Source organism: Rhinolophus hipposideros (genome assembly GCF_964194185.1).
Source record: "Rhinolophus hipposideros genome assembly, chromosome: 4".
Lineage (NCBI taxonomy): Eukaryota > Metazoa > Chordata > Mammalia > Chiroptera > Rhinolophidae > Rhinolophus > Rhinolophus hipposideros.
In genome coordinates this window covers 87,940,316-87,961,426 of record NC_138050.1, presented here as the reverse complement: position 1 = coordinate 87,961,426, position 21,111 = coordinate 87,940,316, and the positions used below count along the sequence as shown (strand labels likewise).

The window sequence follows — 21,111 nt, the reverse complement described above, 5'->3', positions numbered from 1 at the left end:
ACTATACAGTAGAAAAATTTTCAAGCTGGCATATGCCTGAGTCATAATCAAAATGACTGAGGTATTGTTTGTGTTTATAGTTTAGTGGTTACCAGAGGGTGAGAAGGGAGGGGGCTAGTAGATGAGGGTAAATGGGGACAAATATATGGTGATGGAAGGAGAACTGAGTCTAGGTGGTGAGCACAAAATGTGATATATACATGATGTATTACAGAATTGTGCACTTAAAACCTATGTAACTTTACTAACCATTGTCACCCCAAAAATCTTTAATTGAAAAAAAAATGACTGAGGTAGTTTTCCAATAAAGGCATTGATAATTTGTGTAACTATTCAATAATTTATGTAATTATTATTATGTGACTATTCTATATGCAATCATCTTTTCCGCAGGAAGCATGAATAAAATGAGCATTGTCTAAGTAGACAAAAGTAAATAAAATATATAGCACATGTTTAAAATGCTTCGTCAATCATCCTGCAATATAGTATTTTTTCCCAAATATATGAATAACTAAATTTCTGAAATGAAGTTGTTGAAGTAAATGAAATATATTTTGAAATAAATGAAAAATTTAAAATGAAAGAAGGAATGAATGAAAGAATGTGTGCAAAGAAGAAACTTGCTTCTTTGGGAACAATCTGGGTCAGAGGGTATGTCATTACTATGTATTTTTGGCATATTTGTCCTTTAAAATACAAAAAAAACAAGATTATATATATATATATATATATATATATATATATATATATATGGCAGGCATAGCAATATATATGCATATATATACATATATATGCACATATATTGATAAAATATTTCAGTAAAACTATAAAAACTATAAATTAGATGTCTATAAAAACTGATTATAAAGAGTTTACATAATATCATTAGGTTTAAGATTAAACTTTCCATTTATCGTGTTATTTACACAAGCTGTTCTTATTGCCTGGGGAAAACATTTTAAAGTCTAAAACTTTAAGGAGACCATACTGATTTTTTAATAATTAAAAAGTCTCACATATCTACAATCTCAAACATTTCTTCTGAGTAAACATTGCAGGAAAAAAACAAAAACAAAAACACACCAAAATTTAATATTAAAAAAAGAACCTCCATTTTGTTTTACTTACTGGTAAGAGAGGCAGCATTATAGTACATGTTTTATTTCAGCTGCTTGGAATAAGAGGACAAGTGACATCGTTCACTCAAACCTCCAATTCCCCAAACTGATAGTGCTAGGAAAAAGGCAAAGGGAATAGACTGAGTTTGAACCTCACCCTAAAGGCTAATAGAAGATACTTTTGTCAAATGCCTCCAAGCAAGAGATACACTGAGCAACCTTGAGGCCCAAATCAAACTGAGGGACTCTTTAGGCATGCTGTTCCATTTGACCTCCAGATCACCATAGGACAGAAAAGGAAATAACAGTTCCTAAAATCTTTGGGAAATAGATGAAAAATAAATATTTGAATCAAAATCAGCATCTTGAATTGTAAGAGGAAAAACAGATCAGTCAGTAAGGAAAGCAGAAAGAACCTGATTGCTGTAGAATGTAACTTTGAATTGTAGCAAAGAAATTTTTTAACGGATTTCTCAAGGTCTTCTTTATTTCTGCCTTTTGTTCCATAGAGACTCCAACTTGATGTGTACTAAGTGAGCTTTTCAAATGTGTGTCAGTTATACTGTGAGTGGATGACAGACTGGAGGGCCAGCATTTGGTAGCTAAGGTCAAAGAGGAAGAGGATCTTAGCCACAGAGAAAAGAAACACGGCATCTCAAGTTCTTAAGCAATTCAGTGAAAATGGGAAAGTCACGGCCACATATCAGGCTTTCTCACTATCAATCAAGAATGTCTGCCTGTCATTCACTTGTGGCCAAAGAAATAAGCAATTCAGAGATACAAGAAAAATAGAAAAACACACCCCAAATGAAACAGAAAATTTGATTTTTGTATCAATAGCATTCCGAGTGCAATATGTAAATTATTACAAATGTATCTTTTTTGTTCACTTAAAATATATACATTATAAAAGCACATGTTTTATTCTGTTGTTCTTTCTTCATAGCGATTTTATTCCACTGCAGGTTACTATTAGTATAACTCCAATGTCTATTAGTGTAACACAAATCAATAATTTATGAATTTTTATCACATGAAGATGAAAATAATAGAAAACAACAGTGGGTTTTTAGTTTTAAGAACTCCATAAAAAGGTATACTTGCTATTTACAGTTGGCAGATTATCTTGAATAGTTGATGAAGAATTTTAAAGCTCTTTATTCAATATTACCTAAACTATTATAATTGTACATATTGCCTTTACTGTGAGTTCATATTTGAAAGAATGTCATTAGAATAATTATTGATAACTAGAAAGTAAATAAAATGTGAACAGTCAAAATGTATTTCCCTATGTTCATAAATAAGTGCTGGTACATTATTCATGGAAATATCCCACAGAATATTTACTTACTCAAATTGTCTCTCCAGTTTATCAATTTAAATTTGATTAGAAGCATCAAATTTGGAAGGTATGAGGACACTAATACAAGTAAGAAGAGATAGCATTTCTTACTTGAGTAATACTGACATTTTTGAGCTCTTGTTATTTGCCAAAACTTATTCAGGACACTTTGCTTATATTATTTCCAATACTTATTTTCTTTAAGACAGTTATATTATTATCTTAGACAGAGAGCAAGAGTGAGAGAGAGAATGAGAGAAAGAGATTGACAAAGAGAGAGAAAGGGAAAGGAGAGAGAGACAGATTGAGAGAGAAGACGAGGCCAGTGTCAACCTTAGTTTTCCTTATTCTGAAGTACATTATCCAGGGGCTCTGCAGATAATAAAATACCTTCATATTCTACACCCTTTTCAATAACGAATAAACTAAAACACCAAGAAGTCTTCTGTGCTAGCATCATGTAACGTTGATAGACTATAAACCAATTTCCTTTTTCACTTTCTTATGTTACTTGTCACCTATGTCAAGATTTTACTTCATGAGAAGTATTAGTATTTCTAGCTCAAAACACCTGAACTTCTCATTGTAAATCATAATCTTCTATCGCACAATAGTTTTGACTTAGGAGAGATTACTGAAATGCTTCTTTTACATATTTTGTAACTAGCTCTTAAGAAGTTTAAATCTGAACTCAACATCCTCTTTTGAATTAAGAACTCCTCTTTGACTTCATTTAAAAATATATTTCCCTAATAAAAAGAGCCTTAGAAAATATTCCAGTAAAGCACCACTCTTTCTATGATAGGATGGCACTTTTGCTAAGCCTCAGATTGTTGTTTTGTGGGGTTTTAAATCTAGTTTTGATCCCTCGATACAGTTTCACAATTGACATACTCTACATGAGAACTATTTCTTAAAAAAACATAAAATATAATGTACTTCCTTCCCTGACTAAAGCATTTCCCCCCCATTCGTGGAATATTTTAAAGACTAGTTCAAGTTTTCTTATTTTATTCCTAATGTGAAAGGGTTTTTCTTTTGAATGTGCAGGAATGATAAAATACCTGATCATATCAAAACACAAAAACTTGAGAAAAAAAATCAATGAAACCAGTACCAGCACTTTAGAAAGTTTATGATTTAATTATTTCTTTCCAATGAGCAGTTAAATCAAAATTGTTATTATGATGATTTGCAGAGATTAACTGGCAAATTTGCCCAAAGTATAGTATATTGCCCATTTGCATATCTGACTGTGAGTTAGGTTATTACTAATTACAAAGAAATAAAATTTTCTAGCCAATTACTGGGAATAAATCTATAAATATCCAAAATTCAAGGGAAAGTTACGAACCTGGAATATAATAAGGTGTTCATTAATATTCCTCATATGTAAATAATCACTTACCATTTAAACCTATCTGTAGATGTTTGGGTAGATACTATAGAAATACCAAACCCCCTCCATGTTGTTATTTAACAGTTCTTTCTAGCCTAAATCTATATAATGTTTCAAACAACTAGTGCTAAATCACACAATTTTTAAAAACAGTATGTGACTGACTTTGCAAGTTAAGTGAAATGCAGATTAAAGATATCATCCTGATGATTCCAGACACACTAAACAAGCAATATCTACCTTTCCTTAATTAGACAGCAAGAAATTAGAATTTATGGAAAATAGGTCTCATGTTTCTTTCCTTGGCATATTTGTTATGAGGACAGAATTGAAGCCAAAGAGTTTGCTTAGATAGTTGTGTAGTTTGACTTAATTCTTTCAATAACACTAACATAATTGATGACTAACTATCAACCTAGACCCATTCTGAGTTGCATGTGGTAGACCGCAATTTGCTCATGCCATGTTTCAGATGAGGTCATTTGGGAAGAGTAACCTGCCCAAGGTCATACAGCTGGCAAACAGAAGAGGCATGATCTGAGCTCAGTCTGTATACCATGCTTCCCTGAAAATAATACCTAACTGGACCATCAACTCTAATGCGTCTTTTGGAGCAAAAATTAATATAAGACCTGGTCTTATATAATATATATTATATTATATATATATAGGTCTTATATAATATAATATATAATAATATATTATAATATATATTATATTATAATATATGTTATATTATATTATATTATAATATATATTATATTATATATATTACATAATACTGGGTCTATTATTAAAACATGACCAGGTATTACATTAATTTTTGTTCCAAAAGACGCATTAGAGCTGATAGTCCAGCTAGGTCTTATTTTTGGGGAAACACAGTAATTACGCAGCACTTAGGCACTATACACATTTCCTCTAGCATCCTACTTGAGAGATCTTAAAAATGTATTTTATGTATTCTACATGGATATTTTTACTAGAATATGCAACCAAAGTCTTAAGATTTCTCAAACAAATTTAAACAATGACTCTGCCTTCGCCCTGTCCCTCTCCCTTTCTCTCTCTTCCTACTACCCTGTTGACATAGATTTTTTTGGACATGATTAGATTCTAAAAAATATACATTCCATCCCAAAAGCAAAGAAAGTACATAAAACTCAATTATATACATAAAGAATCTTATAATATGATGTAACAAACAAAAGGACTATTAAACAATAACAAAATCATGAATCAAAACTTTAACTAGAATTTCTCTGTTTGCAATAACCACTAAAAGACCAACATAAAAGTTATCATTCAGTAACAGAGCAATGCATTTATACTGATGAATATAAGCACAAACTGAACTTGTAATGTTGAGGTGTCATTATTTTCTGCACATGGAAATAACTACACTGAAAACTGATGCCTTTTTAAAATAAAGAAATAATGTCTGTACACAAGACAGTTGTCACGTGACTAAATCTAAGGTAGACTAACCATTGCTCTGAATTTTAATTGTAATTAAATGCATACCATGGGTAGATTTCCTCATAATACTTGAATTTTATATGAAGTTTAAATTGAATTTTAATTCACTTAATACTATTTTATTAAAACATCATATTTTTAGGATAGAGTTAACAGTTTTAGAAAACATAAAATACAGGAAAGCTGCTTACATTTGAATTTAAGACAAATCATGGATACTTTTTTAGTCTTAATATGCCCCAAATAGTGCAAGGGATATTGCAATATTGTAATATTTGAAACATACTCAGACTAAAACATTTTCTTTGTTTATATGAAATTCAAATTTAACTAGCTGTCCTGTATTTTATCCAGCAACCTTATTTTAGAGTTATTAAAATCTGACATGCATGTATTTGTCAGAATAATTCTCAATTATCTGGCAAAAATGTATGTCAAAACAGCATTAAGGTAAATTTGGGACATTTCAGACAAACATCCATGGTTTGTTCAAATAATCCAAATTGTTAAAAATTCTAGATAATTTATTTTATTTATTTTAATATATTAAAATAAAATGTTAGTGAGATTTTATGAATATATTTCTTTTATAATTAGTAATTTATTGCCATGTTTTCCTAGTGAGATGGCTTTGAGGTTTAAAAAGAAAAGAGAGAGGAAAAAAACCTTCAATTGTATGCTTCTAAGAGTTACTAAAATCAGTGAGCTCCTTATTTTTAGGTATGGCTACTAATTTGCTTAATCTATTTATCCAGGACTTTTAATACTCAAATTATTATTAACACAGATATACAAAGAATGTGTTTTTTTTTTTCTGCTCTAGAGTAGACCACCCACACAGGGTAAAGTAAAATTATTCCGCTTCATGGATCCTTAGAAGAATGAATCACATGACAGCATGCAGCTATGGAAATTGTGATTCCATGCTGCACACCAATGAAAGCTGATATTACCCTAACTTTGCACTAGGAGGCGTATGGTTCCTACAGATATTTCTACTGTAATACTAACCACACTAGTCATGACCTCTTCAATAAACTCAAATACAAGAGAATAGTACTAACAACTTTTAAATATTTATAATAAACAAGTACTCAAAACTAATTCTTTGGGGGATTAAAGTCATACTTGAAATTGATAAGAGCTAAAACTTTCCAGCAGAGAAAGCTTATGGACCTGCCTGTTTTACAGCCATTTTGTAAAACTACTTTGCGTAATAGTATATGAAATCATCTCATTGTACCTCTTTCAAAAATAAAATGGTAATAAAACAGAAAGTGCTTGGTTAAAAATTAATATAACAAACACTTTAAAATCATAAAGTGAACATAACTTATTTAAAGTAAAACAATAAAGATACTGGAGAACAAATATGCTTTACTATATAATTTTTATTAGTCTTTAGCAAATTGTGATGCTTTGAAACTACCCAACAAATATGATTAATATGAAAAAATGGTCAAGAATTCAAAATATAAAGTTTTTAGAATTTGAAACTAAGACTGTTAGAATTTTATTTCTTCTAAAGTATAATACTGCTTTTATATTTTGCAATTCAAGGAGATAATTTTTAAAACTTGATTGGAAACTTATACTAAATAATTAAGATACATGTCCTGCCCCTTATGTACCTTTTCACTATCTATTCATAATAATAATCACAGTTTTAAAAATGATATTTACTAACTGAGACTGCATTCATGTCAAAAGCCCTTGGACTACAGAATTTCAGCTCAATTCCGGGATGATTGAATTGAGTTATATGCTGCCTTACAATGTGTGTACAGTGAACACAGTTTCTCTGAATAGTAAAAGCATTAGCTGTGTAGTCAGGCACTCCTGAGTTTATACTCTGCCTCAGATACTTACCAAGCAGTTTTAGACAAACAAATTTTCAGAAATTCAGTTTACTTACACTACTAACTTGCAATATTTGTGTGGAATCATAAACAATATATTTACTAGCATTTCTCACTCATAAGCAGACCTCGATAAATATTACCCAGAAATGTCATCAGTCATCAAAACCATTTTTTAGTGAGAAGTTCACCAACTGATTCATATGCAGTCAGGTAGAGTCAGAAGCACATGGCAGATTGGGCTATACAAAGTAAATGTAATTTGAAATGTTGTACATGATTAAACAGCAAAAAAATAATTTAAAATAGCATTTAAAAGAAATACCAGATATAAAAATAACTTTATTCAAGATTCTCAATGAGACAAGATTAAGACTTAATTCTGAATTAGTGGTAATAGGCGTTCCTGATATAATAATATTATTGTTTTTGTTTGCTTTTAAGTTACTAAAATTCTTTCATCAGTCGAGTTATATTTGTTCAAAATAACAATCTTCAATTGAAAATCCCTTACAACTTTTTCAGAATTAATGCTTTTATTGGATTCTACATGGAGTGCATGATAGCATCAATGAATTCACTTCTTAAGAAAATATGGCTTACCCTGAAAATTATTTTTTAAGAATCATACTATTTGAAAAATAAAACAGGAATCTGTACAGATGCCATACCTTATAACTCTATAGATGATATATGGATATTTATGATTTATGTATATAACATGATTGCTCTAAAATCATGGCTCTTCAAGAATTATCAGACGACAGGCTGAAAACCCCACTGAAGACAAAGGAAACAGTTTAGATCTAAATTGCAGGAGTATCATTATTAAAGATTATTGCTTCAGTTATCTCACTTCAAAAATTCCTCAATCAGTTTCAAAATGTGACTGCTGAATTTTAAGATAATATATCATAATACTATTCTAATATGAACTACTGTTTAGCTATGGATCTCTTAATATTTCTGAGCTCTTCTAATTAATTCTACTTATGAAGGAGGTTAAGTTTTAAGTCCCATTAAATGTCAAAAGGACTGTTAGCCTGCAGGGGCACTCAGGGCTCCTCTATCTTCCTCTGCTTCTTTGTCAATGATGAAAAGGACACTGTCTCCACCAAGGAGGACTGTTCAGGTTTAACACATTTTATTGAGCATGATTCTCCTGGGTGAAGTCAGTGTGAGTTGAATGTTGAAGTGCACAAGGATATTCCCTCCCTTGAGTCTCTTTTTCCATGTGACTACATTGGTAAAAACTCTGGGGACTTCTTGAAGCAGGCTTGAAGGTGCTTTTTTTTTTTTTTTTTTTTTTGGTGGTGGTGTTTTTTTTGTTTGTTTTGTTTTGTTTTGTTTTGTTTTTAGCTTTAGAATCTCTTTTATCTTCCCCATTTGGAAGCTCGCCCAGTGCTATTGCCCAGGTCTAAGTCATTAAGTGAGCAGCTGCTCATATTGGATAAAGGTCTGGTTTAGGGCATCTTAGGTTAACCAGCCTTAGATCTAAAATGGAGTCTTCCTGTTTTGATTTTGGCTGAGGCCCAAAGACAAGAGAAGCCAACTACTCCCACATGCAGAAGAGGTGGTCAAGAGCCAGTTTTGGTCCCTTAGCTCACTTCCAATGAGGGATGCTTTAAAATCGGAGTGGGAGATGTTGGAGACTAGGAAGTCATTGTAGAACGTTCTGTCCTATTTATCTGAACTATTCACACAAGCCCAGGAAAGGTTGATTCCGTGGAACCACCTAAAATCAATGGTGCTTAGACTAATCAAAACCGAGAAATATAAGGAGAATAGTTGGCTAACCCTCCCGAATTGTATGTGATGAGATGTTGTCTTTTTGGGTATGATCTACCCTTCTGAGTACGAGAAGTCAAAAGATGCACTGTTTTTCTTATGATACCAAGTTATAGGACATGACACATCAAGTGCCAGAGCTGGTGTGGAATTGACTTAGGTCATCCTAAAAGATTGTCTGGAGGAGTGAGAAACCTCCGTAGAAAGAGGACGTGTAACTCTGCACACCGATGAAAAGAGAACCATATATCAGAGAAAACTTGAGAGGTGGGGACACAGCTTGGGATGGGACATATGCACCAAAGATCCCACACTACCACCCTGGAAACAGTCAGTTTAAAATCCTAGCAGTCAGAGAACACCTGTGCTTGCTTACCTTTTCAGAACTAGTTGAAAATCCCCTTTCATGCTTTTTACCTCCTTTTAGCATTTATACTGCAACGATGATTTGCCATCATGATGATTAAATTGGACTGTTAATTTCCTAATAAAAGTGAACTAGTCAGTGACGTGTATATAAAATAATGTGACTGCAAAAGGTATAACACTTGTCCAAAATTCCCTCCAAAGGCCAAAGAAAATTGTCCCATAGGGCTTCCTTTCAATGGGCAATGACTTCTGAAATAGTGCAGAGGTCTGTGGAGAATAAAGGTTTACCTAATTGCATTCCACTTATTCCACTTGTTCAATGTCCTTGTTAAAAACAATCCAAAAGTGAAATAAATAAAAAAAAGTAAAACCCTAAAAATTGTTATCACCATCCTTCATACCTGTTTTAAATCACTATTGCATTTTTTTTAAGTCTTCTTTGGAAAATAGCATTCCACGGCCCACTTTTCTTCTTGTTCTTTGAAGACTAGATTCTATTTAACTGTATTTTATCAGTTAAATGTATTAAAATGTCTCCTTCACATTTAATATCTTTGATATCAAGATATTTTGTAACAAATGGCTTTTTGCAATTATATTTATAGCATTTTGTTTCTTTACTAATGGTTCATAAAATTTCAACATACAATTTAATGGCCAATTGTAATATAAGCCATGACATTTTTTTTTTCTTGTCTGTAATGCAAGTGTCAAACTTAAACTCTGATTGCTGAGGTACCATCCACTTCAAAGAGAGGTCGACTGCAAGGATGGCTATCTCCCATGAACACATTGCCAGCCAAATGACCAGAAAAAGAGCCACGCTGCCTTCCCTGCACTGACACTCCTGTTGTCAAAATCTTAGTTGATTTCAATAACTGATCTTTTGAAGCATTTGGATTCTTCGTTGTTTTTCCTTCCCTTAGGGCCCCGTCCTTGACCCCAATAAAAGTACAACCTCATTCCTGAGTACTTACACTTTCTCCGTGGACCTCGCTGTGTGACCCCAAGTCTGCTGTGTGATTCCCAGGTCTTGTAAGAAACAGGTATCTTATTAAAGTTTCCTGATGGTTACTACTGACCAGCATCTTGCAATCATAATAAGAATAATAGGGCTGGTCCAGCCACAATACTGGTTACTGATAGGCTGACACCACTACAAATCGCAAATCTATGTCAAGCATGTCGGACTTGTTATATTTCAAATAATACAATAAAGCCAGGAAAAAAAGAATGTTCATTTACTAGCTTCCTAGAATTCTTGTGTATAGCTCAAGCACACAAAAGAAAACCACAAAAACCAGAAGAGCTCCAAGAAAAGTTCAGAATAGGACTCACCAGAGTTGGGGTCAGAGTTGCCGTCTGCCTCGGTCCTCTTGTCTGGAGAGGCCTGGTCATAGAATTCGTCCTGTGTCTGAACCAGAGGAAGAGGGTGTGAGATCAGGGTTCCACTACCCACCGGCTCGTGGTCTCCTAGACCACTGTCACTGCAGCTTTCCTGGGAGCCATCGGGGAGGTGAAACGTAACACGGCGCTGCGACTACAAAGAAGACCACAGGACATGCCAATTAACACTCCTCCCCAACAAAACAGGCTCAGTGGAACACAAATGAAAACAACTTTTAACAAACAATACAATGTAAAAGAAAAAAATAAATAAAACTTAGAACCAGATTAGGAACACACATGTAGTATGTGCCATTTGCTATGTCATACCCAACTTGCAAAATACAAGAAAGAATTTCAATCTCATGTCATTCAAGAACAAAGAAAATAATGGTAAGCCATTGAAAACTGCAACAAGTAAGGCAGGGAAGACTATCTTTGCTAGTTGTCCAAGTTATAGAAAAAGTTTAGATAAGTAGAAGGTGCAAATATTCAGACATACATAATGTGAATTTCCATTTCTTTTGAATGAACAGATGTTGTGCTTATGAAGTCACTGTTCCCCACTGGCCCAGATATTACTACCAGTCATTGGTTATAGAACACCCTAACTGAAAGGTGTTTGGCCTCTATTTGCCAAATGTCACTATCAGAAGTGACCTAAAATATGGGTACTTCAATAAGTTTTAGTGTTTAATAAACTAAAATTGCACATTTAAGCACACATTGCTGCTTATTTCTCTTGGTAAATATAATTTCAGCTGATGTAATCCACAAGATATGAGAATATTTACAGCTGAGTAGCATGGAGATTTATGACTTACAGAATTATATGAGTGTAGTAAATTCATGCTATTTGTCTGAGTGCATCTAATTTTCATTTTGCTTTAACAGCCAAAAGACCTCTCAATATAGGTCACATGTGACCATTTTAATTAGAATTAAGTTCTAATAAAAGTATGCATATGTAAATAAAATCTAATCTATAGACAAATAATGTATAATGCAATCATTTTATAATACAAGAGACAATTTATAGGTTGTATCCATTTCAAAGAAAAACAAATGCAGTAGAGACAAAATGCAGCTATAGACATACTGTTTCTCTATAAATGCATTTTTATAGACTGACAATAGAAAATAGCCTATTTCCTATGAGTCACTGGTTCAAATCCAGCTCAGTCATAATAGAGAAGAGCTGATGCCACTTTACTGCTGTTCAATGACCTGTGTAAAATGATTTGATAGTTCAGTACATTTTTAATGAACTGATGCCAACATCACATAAACTATAATCATAAATGTTACTAATTGAGTCTATTACAGCATGTTTCACCTTCAAGCACAACTATCTGAATGCTATTCATTCCCTTTTCAGTAGGTTTTGAAATGCATTTAGGTGTGAGCTGTACAGTAAGCCAAACTTTAACATTAATATCCAAAATATGTTTATCTTCACATAAGAAAGGCCATTCTACCAATTTTATTTTTTACAGTGTTTGGTCTCTCATGTGAATTTAGCCTTTTATGGAAAACCAATAATACAAGAATTTTCCCTTTCTGTTTCAATAAGCCCTTAATACATTGGTATAATGTCATGACATACACAGCCTTAAGGACAATGACCAGGCTGTTCATTATATATGACTGTGAAACTAAGCTTTTAAAATAATTGGCCCACTAAAATTCCATAATTTTAGTGATTAAAATATCTTTGGTGTCATCTCTGCAGGATGACCTTAGTTATAGCTCAGATAAGTAAAGTCAAACATAAGAGAAAGAGAATATAATGGATGATTATGCAATCTTTATAAAGAATTTCTGGAAGCCTCATAAGCCATTAAAAAATACATGTTTCATAGACACACAAAAAAAATGGAAAATTGACATATGTGATTTTCTTTTAAATACAATTAATATTGCTTTAACTACAGTATATTTGTTCCTCCTGAAAAATGTCCAAATCTGCAACACCAGTTATACCTGAATCTGGCAGTTCTCACAACGTGGTCATTTGAACTAATATTTATTAAGCAACTACTAAATGCCTAGTACTGTGATTACCCTGAGAATAAAAAGTAAAATCTGTTTTTCAAAATTATTTTAGATATACATTAACAGATTCCATCTCATATATACTATACTATGATATTTCTTGACCACTTTATGAATAAGAAAATGCATAAATATAGCATGATTTATTTGCAGTGAGACACTGTGAATTAGAGTGATACAATGTTTAAACTACAGTGGCTTATGGAAATATTTCATAATTAATTTGACTCAAATATGTTTAGTTCTTAATTGGCAAAATTGTGCACAATTTATGAGGTGGGAGGTGGGAGTGGTGATACATATGGACTAAGAATTCGAACATACATATAATGGTACTAAGAAAACTGATCTAGCAAAACAGTCTTGAATTTATCATAATTATTGATGCAAGTAGGAAGATGTCTGAAATATCAACGTAGATGTATGGAGATGATTTGAATAAATTAAACAGTGAAGAACGAGGATTCATGAAGCGTTAAGAAACAGGAGTTGTGAATGTCACCAGGGACTCAACAGTACTTATTCTGGTTTTGTTGAATAGCCCCAGGTGAGGAGGCATTACCAGATCTCCTGGCTGGGAACCCTTGCTCTACAGAGACTGGCCTGGGACAAGGTATTTTATCTCTCTGAACAAGTCGGCACCTTTGCCAGAGGGGTATTGTAAGGCTAAGGTTCAAATCAAACAATAAGTGTCCTTGGTATATAATACTTTACACATAGTAGGTACTCAAGAAAAGGTAGCTGTAATTCTTGAAATTTATAGCTGCATAGTATAGTATCTTTGAACCTCTGGGTCTATCAGTGTTTAGCTAGTTTTAAAGACATGAACCCTTCACCTCAGAGGAAAACGATTGTTCTTTCAGAGGGAGCTGCCTGTATCCCAGAATCTTAGCATGTCTCACTCTGTGCCTATAGACCATCTCAACTCAGAGACTCCAAAGGGGACGCTGACCTGGGGCTGGAGTGAGGGATGAAGATCAACATTCTAGACCACATGGTCTGTCCTAAAAATGTGAAGGATTTCCCATTACCTTTTCAAGAAAACTACAAATATATTTAAACAAAAGAAGAGGAAGAAGTTTTTACTTTGCCTTTGGGTTATCTCCATGGAAAGAAGTACAATTTGGGTTACAAACATAGTCAAAGCCTGCCTGACTGAATTGGGACAACACATGTTATCATGAGACTATTTCAGACTTTCCAGATCTCGGCACTTAGATTTTGTTTTTCTAAATCTATTGCTTACCCACTTCAACTTCTTTCATGGATATACTGTTTTGATTATTATTATTATTATTATTAGTAGTAGTAGTAGTATTATTAATTTATTATTATTGGCTATGTCTGGTTAATGGTTTGAATGTCACATTTCTTTATCTGCTTATCACTGACATGTTAGCTCCAGGCCTGTAGCCGCCCTGAAAAAGATTAAGATGGGAACAAGTAACTAATAAGGTTGTTTCATCTTATATTTTCTCAGGGCTGCTGATATGAATTCTGATCGAGCAAAGCTTTCATTAGAGATTCTGTACTCTACACAAGCATGAGGTACCATGCATACAAATACAGGTGTGTTTAGGATCCTGCAAGTCAAAAGGTGTCACACTGGCTTGATGTAAGAAACATCACCAAGCATCTTTACAATGTTCTTCACCACCCCCAGCCCACCCTACAGCTTGGAAGAAAGGAAAGAGGGAAAATTCAAGATGCCTCAGGAAGATACACATGAATCTGCATTGGGCGCTGTTCTTCAAGAGTCCCTGGAAGAATGAGTCACCTAAGATATCTCACTCATTGCTTGCATGTTTCTCTTGTGTGTTTCTTACTGGTGTAGAATATTACAATTCCAGTTCCATTAATCTAAAAGAATTCTCATGTGCAAAGATTTGGTGGTAAAGTTCATTGTGTCTTTGAATAAAATAGCAAAATGTAGAAAAGAGTGAAATGTTTAGGGGGTGAGTGATAAATTATGTAATATTCTACAATTGAATAATTCACAATACTTAAAATTATGTTAATTGATATAGAAAATATTTATGATCAATTCATAAGCATACAGATCAGATTAAAAATTTTCTTAGTTGAATTACATTCTTCTGAATGTGCTTTCATATTTAAGTATACATAAACTAATATCTGTTCATGCATACACTGAGTATTTAAAGTGGTACGTTGGATCACGGAATTAGGTATTTAAAATTTTTATTATTATTTTGGCTGCACTAAAATTTTCATGCACTGCCTTTGTAATAATAAAACCTTCTAATATTTAAGCATTTTTCTTTGTCACTTGTAACAAATTGGAATTTAGTCCAAGAGAATGGAAAAATTCCATAGACAGTAAGTGAGCAAATTCTTGAGCTAAGTAATGCCAAATACCTCTCTGTCCTTTCTCTGCTATTCTAACTTCCATTATTTACTTTCTTTACCTAGTTTTTTAATCACTGCCATTAGAAACCCTTGCTTTCTCCTCAAATGACAAAATAACAAGGGTGGTACCAAGCCAATTATTACAAGACAAATAAACAAATTTACCAGTTAATGACTGCCATTTCAAATAATTATTATCTGGAACATTATAAATTGATGGTATAGAAATAGAAAAATAGTGCTCTAGAATCATTTAAATATGGTTTTAGTTGTAGAGGAGAGGACTCTTGAATACCTTTTCAAAGAAATATTCCTAATTCTGATTTAGTTCTTTTGACCATGTTAAAAAGTAATATATCATCTGGCTATATATCTAATCACTAAATAGTACATACACAGAGACACACACATACATATCAGTCAGAATTTACTTATGATGCAGTACAAGAAAAATCATACCAAAGTTCCATATGTGAACTTTTTGTTGCTTTATCTCCACATTGAATCCAGTGAAGCTATTTTTTTTTTTGAAATAATATTTCCATCCGTATCTCTTTTCAAGTTAGCAAAGGAAATTATCCCAAAGAGGATTAAAAAAGGCTAGAGACTGAAAACTGAATTTTAAAACAAATATTTCTTTTAATGTTAATTAGAAACATTTTCATCTGTTTTAGGCAAACACATTTTAATTGAGGTAAAAAAAAAAAAAAAAAAAAAAAAAAAAAACAACAACAGTTATGACTGTTAGGTCTCTGAATGTTAGAGACCTTGACCTAATGTTAGGTCTCTGAATGTTAGGTCTCAGAGACCTTGACTTCCAGACAGAGCCATGTCTGCAAGAAAACAACAAAATGTCTGTTGGCCTGCACCTGCAGACAGAGCCAAACTTGCGATAACAGAAAACGCCCGAAACAGCTACTGGCTTACAGGTAGTCAATATTTTCTGTTCAAACAATGCTACCCTGTCAGCTTCCTCCCTATATAACCCTACGCGCCCCCCCTCTTTCGGGGCTGCCAGTCTCCTTTAGACATGCAGCCCGGGCTGTAGCTGTTTTTGCTCAGCCTGACAGACTTTCTCTTAATAAAATAGACTTTCTTAAGTTTTCCTAACTTGCCTGATGGTGCACCTTTCTTTAGCAGCAGTCCTATCAATGAGTACAGTCTTAGCTTGCAAGGTATGCAAAGGAATTTTTAAATGACAAAAAAAGAAAAACATATTTTCAGATAAAACCACTAATTCAATTAAATAGTAACTTTCTCAATAGCCTCTTGCCATCTAAAATGAATGGGCACAACACAACTTCTTAATGAAACCAGAACTGAGCAACACTTGTAGTGTTTTAGAAGGTAAGGTAAATGCGACCCCACAGGCAACTTATAGTTAAAATTTGCTAGTATCCAATATTTGCAGGATCAACTGAATGGAAACTAATGCTAATACATACATGTTCTTTTCCATTCATGTTTGAGACAGGAGTACCAAAGTGGTAAATGAAGAAAAGATTCTGGATTTATGATTTAGGAAACATATTAGTAATTATGAGTAAAAGGGGTCCATTATCAATAACAAGGAATTGTTTTGAAAGACAAACTAATAAGGGACTTTTTGACGTGATAAACGAAATATTTTGAGCACAGAATTGTAAGAAGTCTTTTTTTTATTTGTAACTGATAAATTGAGTTATTCTCCTTTCCTGTTTATTTAAAGTACATATGTTTAAAATGATTCTGCTATTGTAAAAAAATATATTTATTTATTTATTTATTTATTTATTTATTTAATTAGCTAGTTACTGTTTACACTGGAAATTATTTAGGGGTTTTCTATTTTAGTTTATTCCATGACGTTTTTAGATGAAATAATGTAAAGTGACTTGTCTCCAAGGGTTGCAGTGGGAAACAAAACCCACATTTTCTGATTTACAACCTAAAGTACTACGCATCATTCACATATTCAGTCACTTAAAAATTACTGAACACCCACTATATGCTAGACACCATTGTAGCTGCCAAGAATAAAACGGTGCATAAGACAAGAACTATATCCCACAACTTCCTGAAAGAGCGTAGTTTCATTAAACTACTCCATCAACTCTGAGGATGCTTTTGGCAAGCAGTTGTGTCACCTTTTTATAATGTGACTCCCTTCTAATTCTTGCAAACTCTGCAGACATAGGCAAGGTCAGTTCATGAATGGGAGACATTCACTGTATTAAACAGTAACCTAGGGAGATAAAAGAAGGATGAGGAGTGCCTTCTGAGTTTATGCGAAAGAATCTCTAGGTCTGTTGCCATCCTTAGATGGAAATACATTCACGGTTTGTGAAGATAAAAAAATAAATAAATAAATAAAAATAAAAAGGAAAGAAGAGTAACTGGGACTGTAGAGTAGGCTATTCTTGACTCCAATACAGAATCACTGTTAAAATTCGCATAACTCTGAGCAACTTGTTTTTCATCTAGATAGTTAACAACAACAAAAAAAAAGTTAACAACTCAAATAAGAACTGATGAAATAAAAACCATCGAGTTTTTCTTATAATATTTTATGAGCTTATAATGAACATTTATGGAATGCATTTAATCTACCCAGAACTGAACTAGGAAATCTAAAGGGGATGCAGAAGAAATGGAATGTCATTGTCCATCCTCCAAACGTGCTATTCAAGGGAAAAGGTTCTGTTTCCTCAGCAAGCTTTCGGTGGTTTAAAAGTAGCAAAATAAAACATGGTAACAGTCCACTAACTGTCAGTCTTTCCTTCTTTCCTGTTTCTATGTTTACTTTTTAGAATATTCAGAGACAAATGAGGAAGTTCAGGTTGTGTTTGAGAAAGATGTGTAATAACTTCACTGATCACAGGTGATGGGTGTAAAGCTATCAACTTAAAAATGATTTTATTTTTGATTCCTAGTGTTATCTCCATCTATCTATCTATCTATCTATCTATCTATCTATCTATCTATCTACCTACCTACCTACCTATCTATCTATCTATCTATCTACCTACCTACCTACCTACCTATCATCTATCTATATCATTGATCTATCTATAGACACGGGTGTTAACTGGCCATATAAGTTGAGTAGCATTTTCAAGGGAAAAGGGGAGTGTTTGTTTATAGCATACTTAACTGCTCTATTAACCAGTTAGCTATTTGCTCCTAAGCAACTCCTCATTTTAGGACAGAGCTGTCAGCTTTTGTTCCAACTTCACCACCCAAACCCATGATCGGTTTAGGGACCTTCTTTCAATATGTGTGGGAAAGGCACATTTGCTTAAACTTAACCTGTTTAGTTTGTAAATGTCTTATTGTGAAATGACTTCCTTAAAGTAGGAACTACTTTTTTGTGCTTTATAAATTCACTGAATAAATGCATTGAATCCCTCTTCAGAGTGCCTATGGCTATGTGCCATATGTTAACAACATAGGGTGAAATTTAATTTAATTTTTATTTCCTTTTGATCTCAGTAGGATCTCAGAGAAAGATAGCAATTCTCTTCATGTGTAAAAACAATACATAGCTTTAAGAAACTTAAGGGAAATGTACATCCTTTGTCCTCTTTTTGGGTGTAGCCTTGGTGCTTGAATTGACATCCTGGAAACAGACATAAAAGAGGAATCTCTTGCCTACATCATGTTCCCCTGAGGGACAGCGATGAAAGGGAAAAGGTTTTGAATCAACTTTCCTCTTGGTGTGGTGGCATCACCCCACCCTTAAGGTTCCACTGGGTCCAAGGCAAGCAGGGAGGATTAATAATTGTCAGCATTGTTGGCTGTTTTGCTTCTAATATTCTTATTTTGTTCCTGCTATCAGAAACACCCTCAACCTATTTCTCACAGGGAAATGCTGCTCAGTAGGAATGCAGCACTTTATCTGAGCATACAAAATGTAAAATGACTACATTAAACAGGGGCAGCTGCTCCTGACTCTGCAAGCAGGATTTCTGCATCTATAAATTCTACGTACAGAAATAGGGAAGACATGACTCAGCAAGAGTCCTTTCCAATTTAGTTTTCTAGTATAAACAAATCCATGTGACAAAGTAAGATACCCTTATCATATTTACAAAATTGGCCTATATGATAGTTGCAGCAATGAAATTAGAAATTACACTAAATTATCATTTTATTAAATGTATAGAACCCATTGACATAGCATGTGGTCTTTTATTGAAAAACTTAGTCTTTCATTGGATAATGAAAAATCACCAGGGGGGAAAAATGTTTCACATCAATCAGTAGTGGTAACAGAAAGAAAGTCTAATTTAGTGTCTAGGATTCAAGAATCCATCTCAGGTAGTTTTAGCAGTATTCACAAAAGAGATGATGGACCTCTCTCTAGCATTCCCCTTTGTTAATAGTTCTCAATACCGAATAAGTCTTGTAAAATTAAAATAGGACATAGTTTCTTTAAGCACATATATCTTCCTTACCTCTGTGGTGGTGGGTGAGAGATGAGGGTAAGGGGGATCAAATATATGGTGATGGAAGGAGAACTGACTCTGGGTGATGGAACACAATGGGATTTATAGATGATGTAATACAGAGTTACACCTGAAATCTATGTAATTTTACTAACAATTGTCACACCAATAAATTTTTTTTAAAAAGTACATGTATCTTTTAAGAGGTAGCCTCAATTTTTTTAAAGTTCAAACATTCACACAGGCATACACATAACACACAAACACACACACACACACACACACTTTAAACTCCCCTTGTGTATAGGCACAAGAGCATAGTGACCTAGTAAGAATGAAAAGTAGTAATTCAAGACTTTCCCAGACAGATCATGTTATTCCAAGTTAGAGAATGAAATGCAAATAGAGGGTTTCAAGGAGCCATTTGTAAAAATCCTCCAAAAAATACTCTTATTGCACAATATGATTATTTGGAAGTCCTCATGAAGGATTGTTAATTTGCAACTAAAATGCAGTATAAGCTGTTTCAGTTGATCTTGTGCCACACAGTGCAGTTTGATTTTATTTATTTATTTATTTATTTATTTATTTATTTATTTATTTATTTATTTTGGTAGCATAAAGAACAAAGTTAAATTTTATTTTTAGAAGCAGTGAAGGAGTAGGAAAATCTTTGAACTAGTACTAGAATGTGTAGTAGATATTTATCACTGGCAGCCCATGGATTACAATTAAATCTGAGCCATTCATTATGTCTTCTTCAGCAAAAATAAGGAAAATGGCAATGGGGCCAATATTCTTGGAGGAATGTATGGAGACAGTCACCTAACTATTAATTAGCACTGGAGCCACCAAAACAGTCATGTTAAAGAACTAGATCTACCAAAACAGTCATGTAAACAACTAGATCTACATGAGCTGGTTAGTGGGGACAATTTGCATGAAGAAGGTGAATAGTGGGACACAGTTTACAAAACACAGGTAATCCAAGCTACACTTAGAAGATACGGAAATGTGTGTATCCAGGCACAGAACATGATAGTGATACTATTGACCAAGACTTGACTTTTCTTTTCTAGGTTTCCTATAAACAAAACACATGTTGAGAAACATTTTTCCAGGATGGGGACCAGGGAAGCAGTGTGGGTAAGGAAGGGGATTCTTTTGCCCATAGAGAGCACACACAAAAAAGAAACCGGTATCCCTGGAATTGCATCTGAAATCTTGGACTCATTGGTCAATGATCTGACAGGTGATAGATTGGGGAAGAGATATATGGATAAGAAGGATATATCTAGCCTATATCTAAAACACTATTAACTATCAAACTAAAACAAATAAAAAGTTACTAAGAACTTCACTTATTCTTTGTAACTGTATTAAGAAAAACACTTGCATTGTGAAAGACTAGGATTTTCTACCTTTGTCTTCTTGATGAAAATATTGTTGGTAGATGAAAAATTTTGATTAGAAATGTGTCATATTCAAGTCATATTTCTTTTTTTTCAGAATA

General features: G+C 33.3%; 1 protein-coding gene across 9 annotated transcripts in view; it reads right to left on the bottom strand.

The window, feature by feature from the left end:
• The window catches only part of PCDH9 (protocadherin 9), an 899,210-nt gene that overhangs the window by 291,000 nt on the left and 587,099 nt on the right, over positions 1 to 21,111 (bottom strand). For 5 of the 9 annotated variants that reach the window (XM_081046849.1, XM_081046850.1, XM_081046851.1 and 2 more), the window contains one exon: positions 10,699 to 10,774. In XM_081046849.1, coding sequence (XP_080902975.1) covers positions 10,699 to 10,774 — 76 coding nt within the window. Of the gene's footprint in view, positions 1 to 10,698; positions 10,901 to 21,111 lie in introns of all 9 variants that reach the window. The other 4 variants (XM_081046845.1, XM_081046847.1, XM_081046848.1 and 1 more) reach the window with 1 other exon arrangement.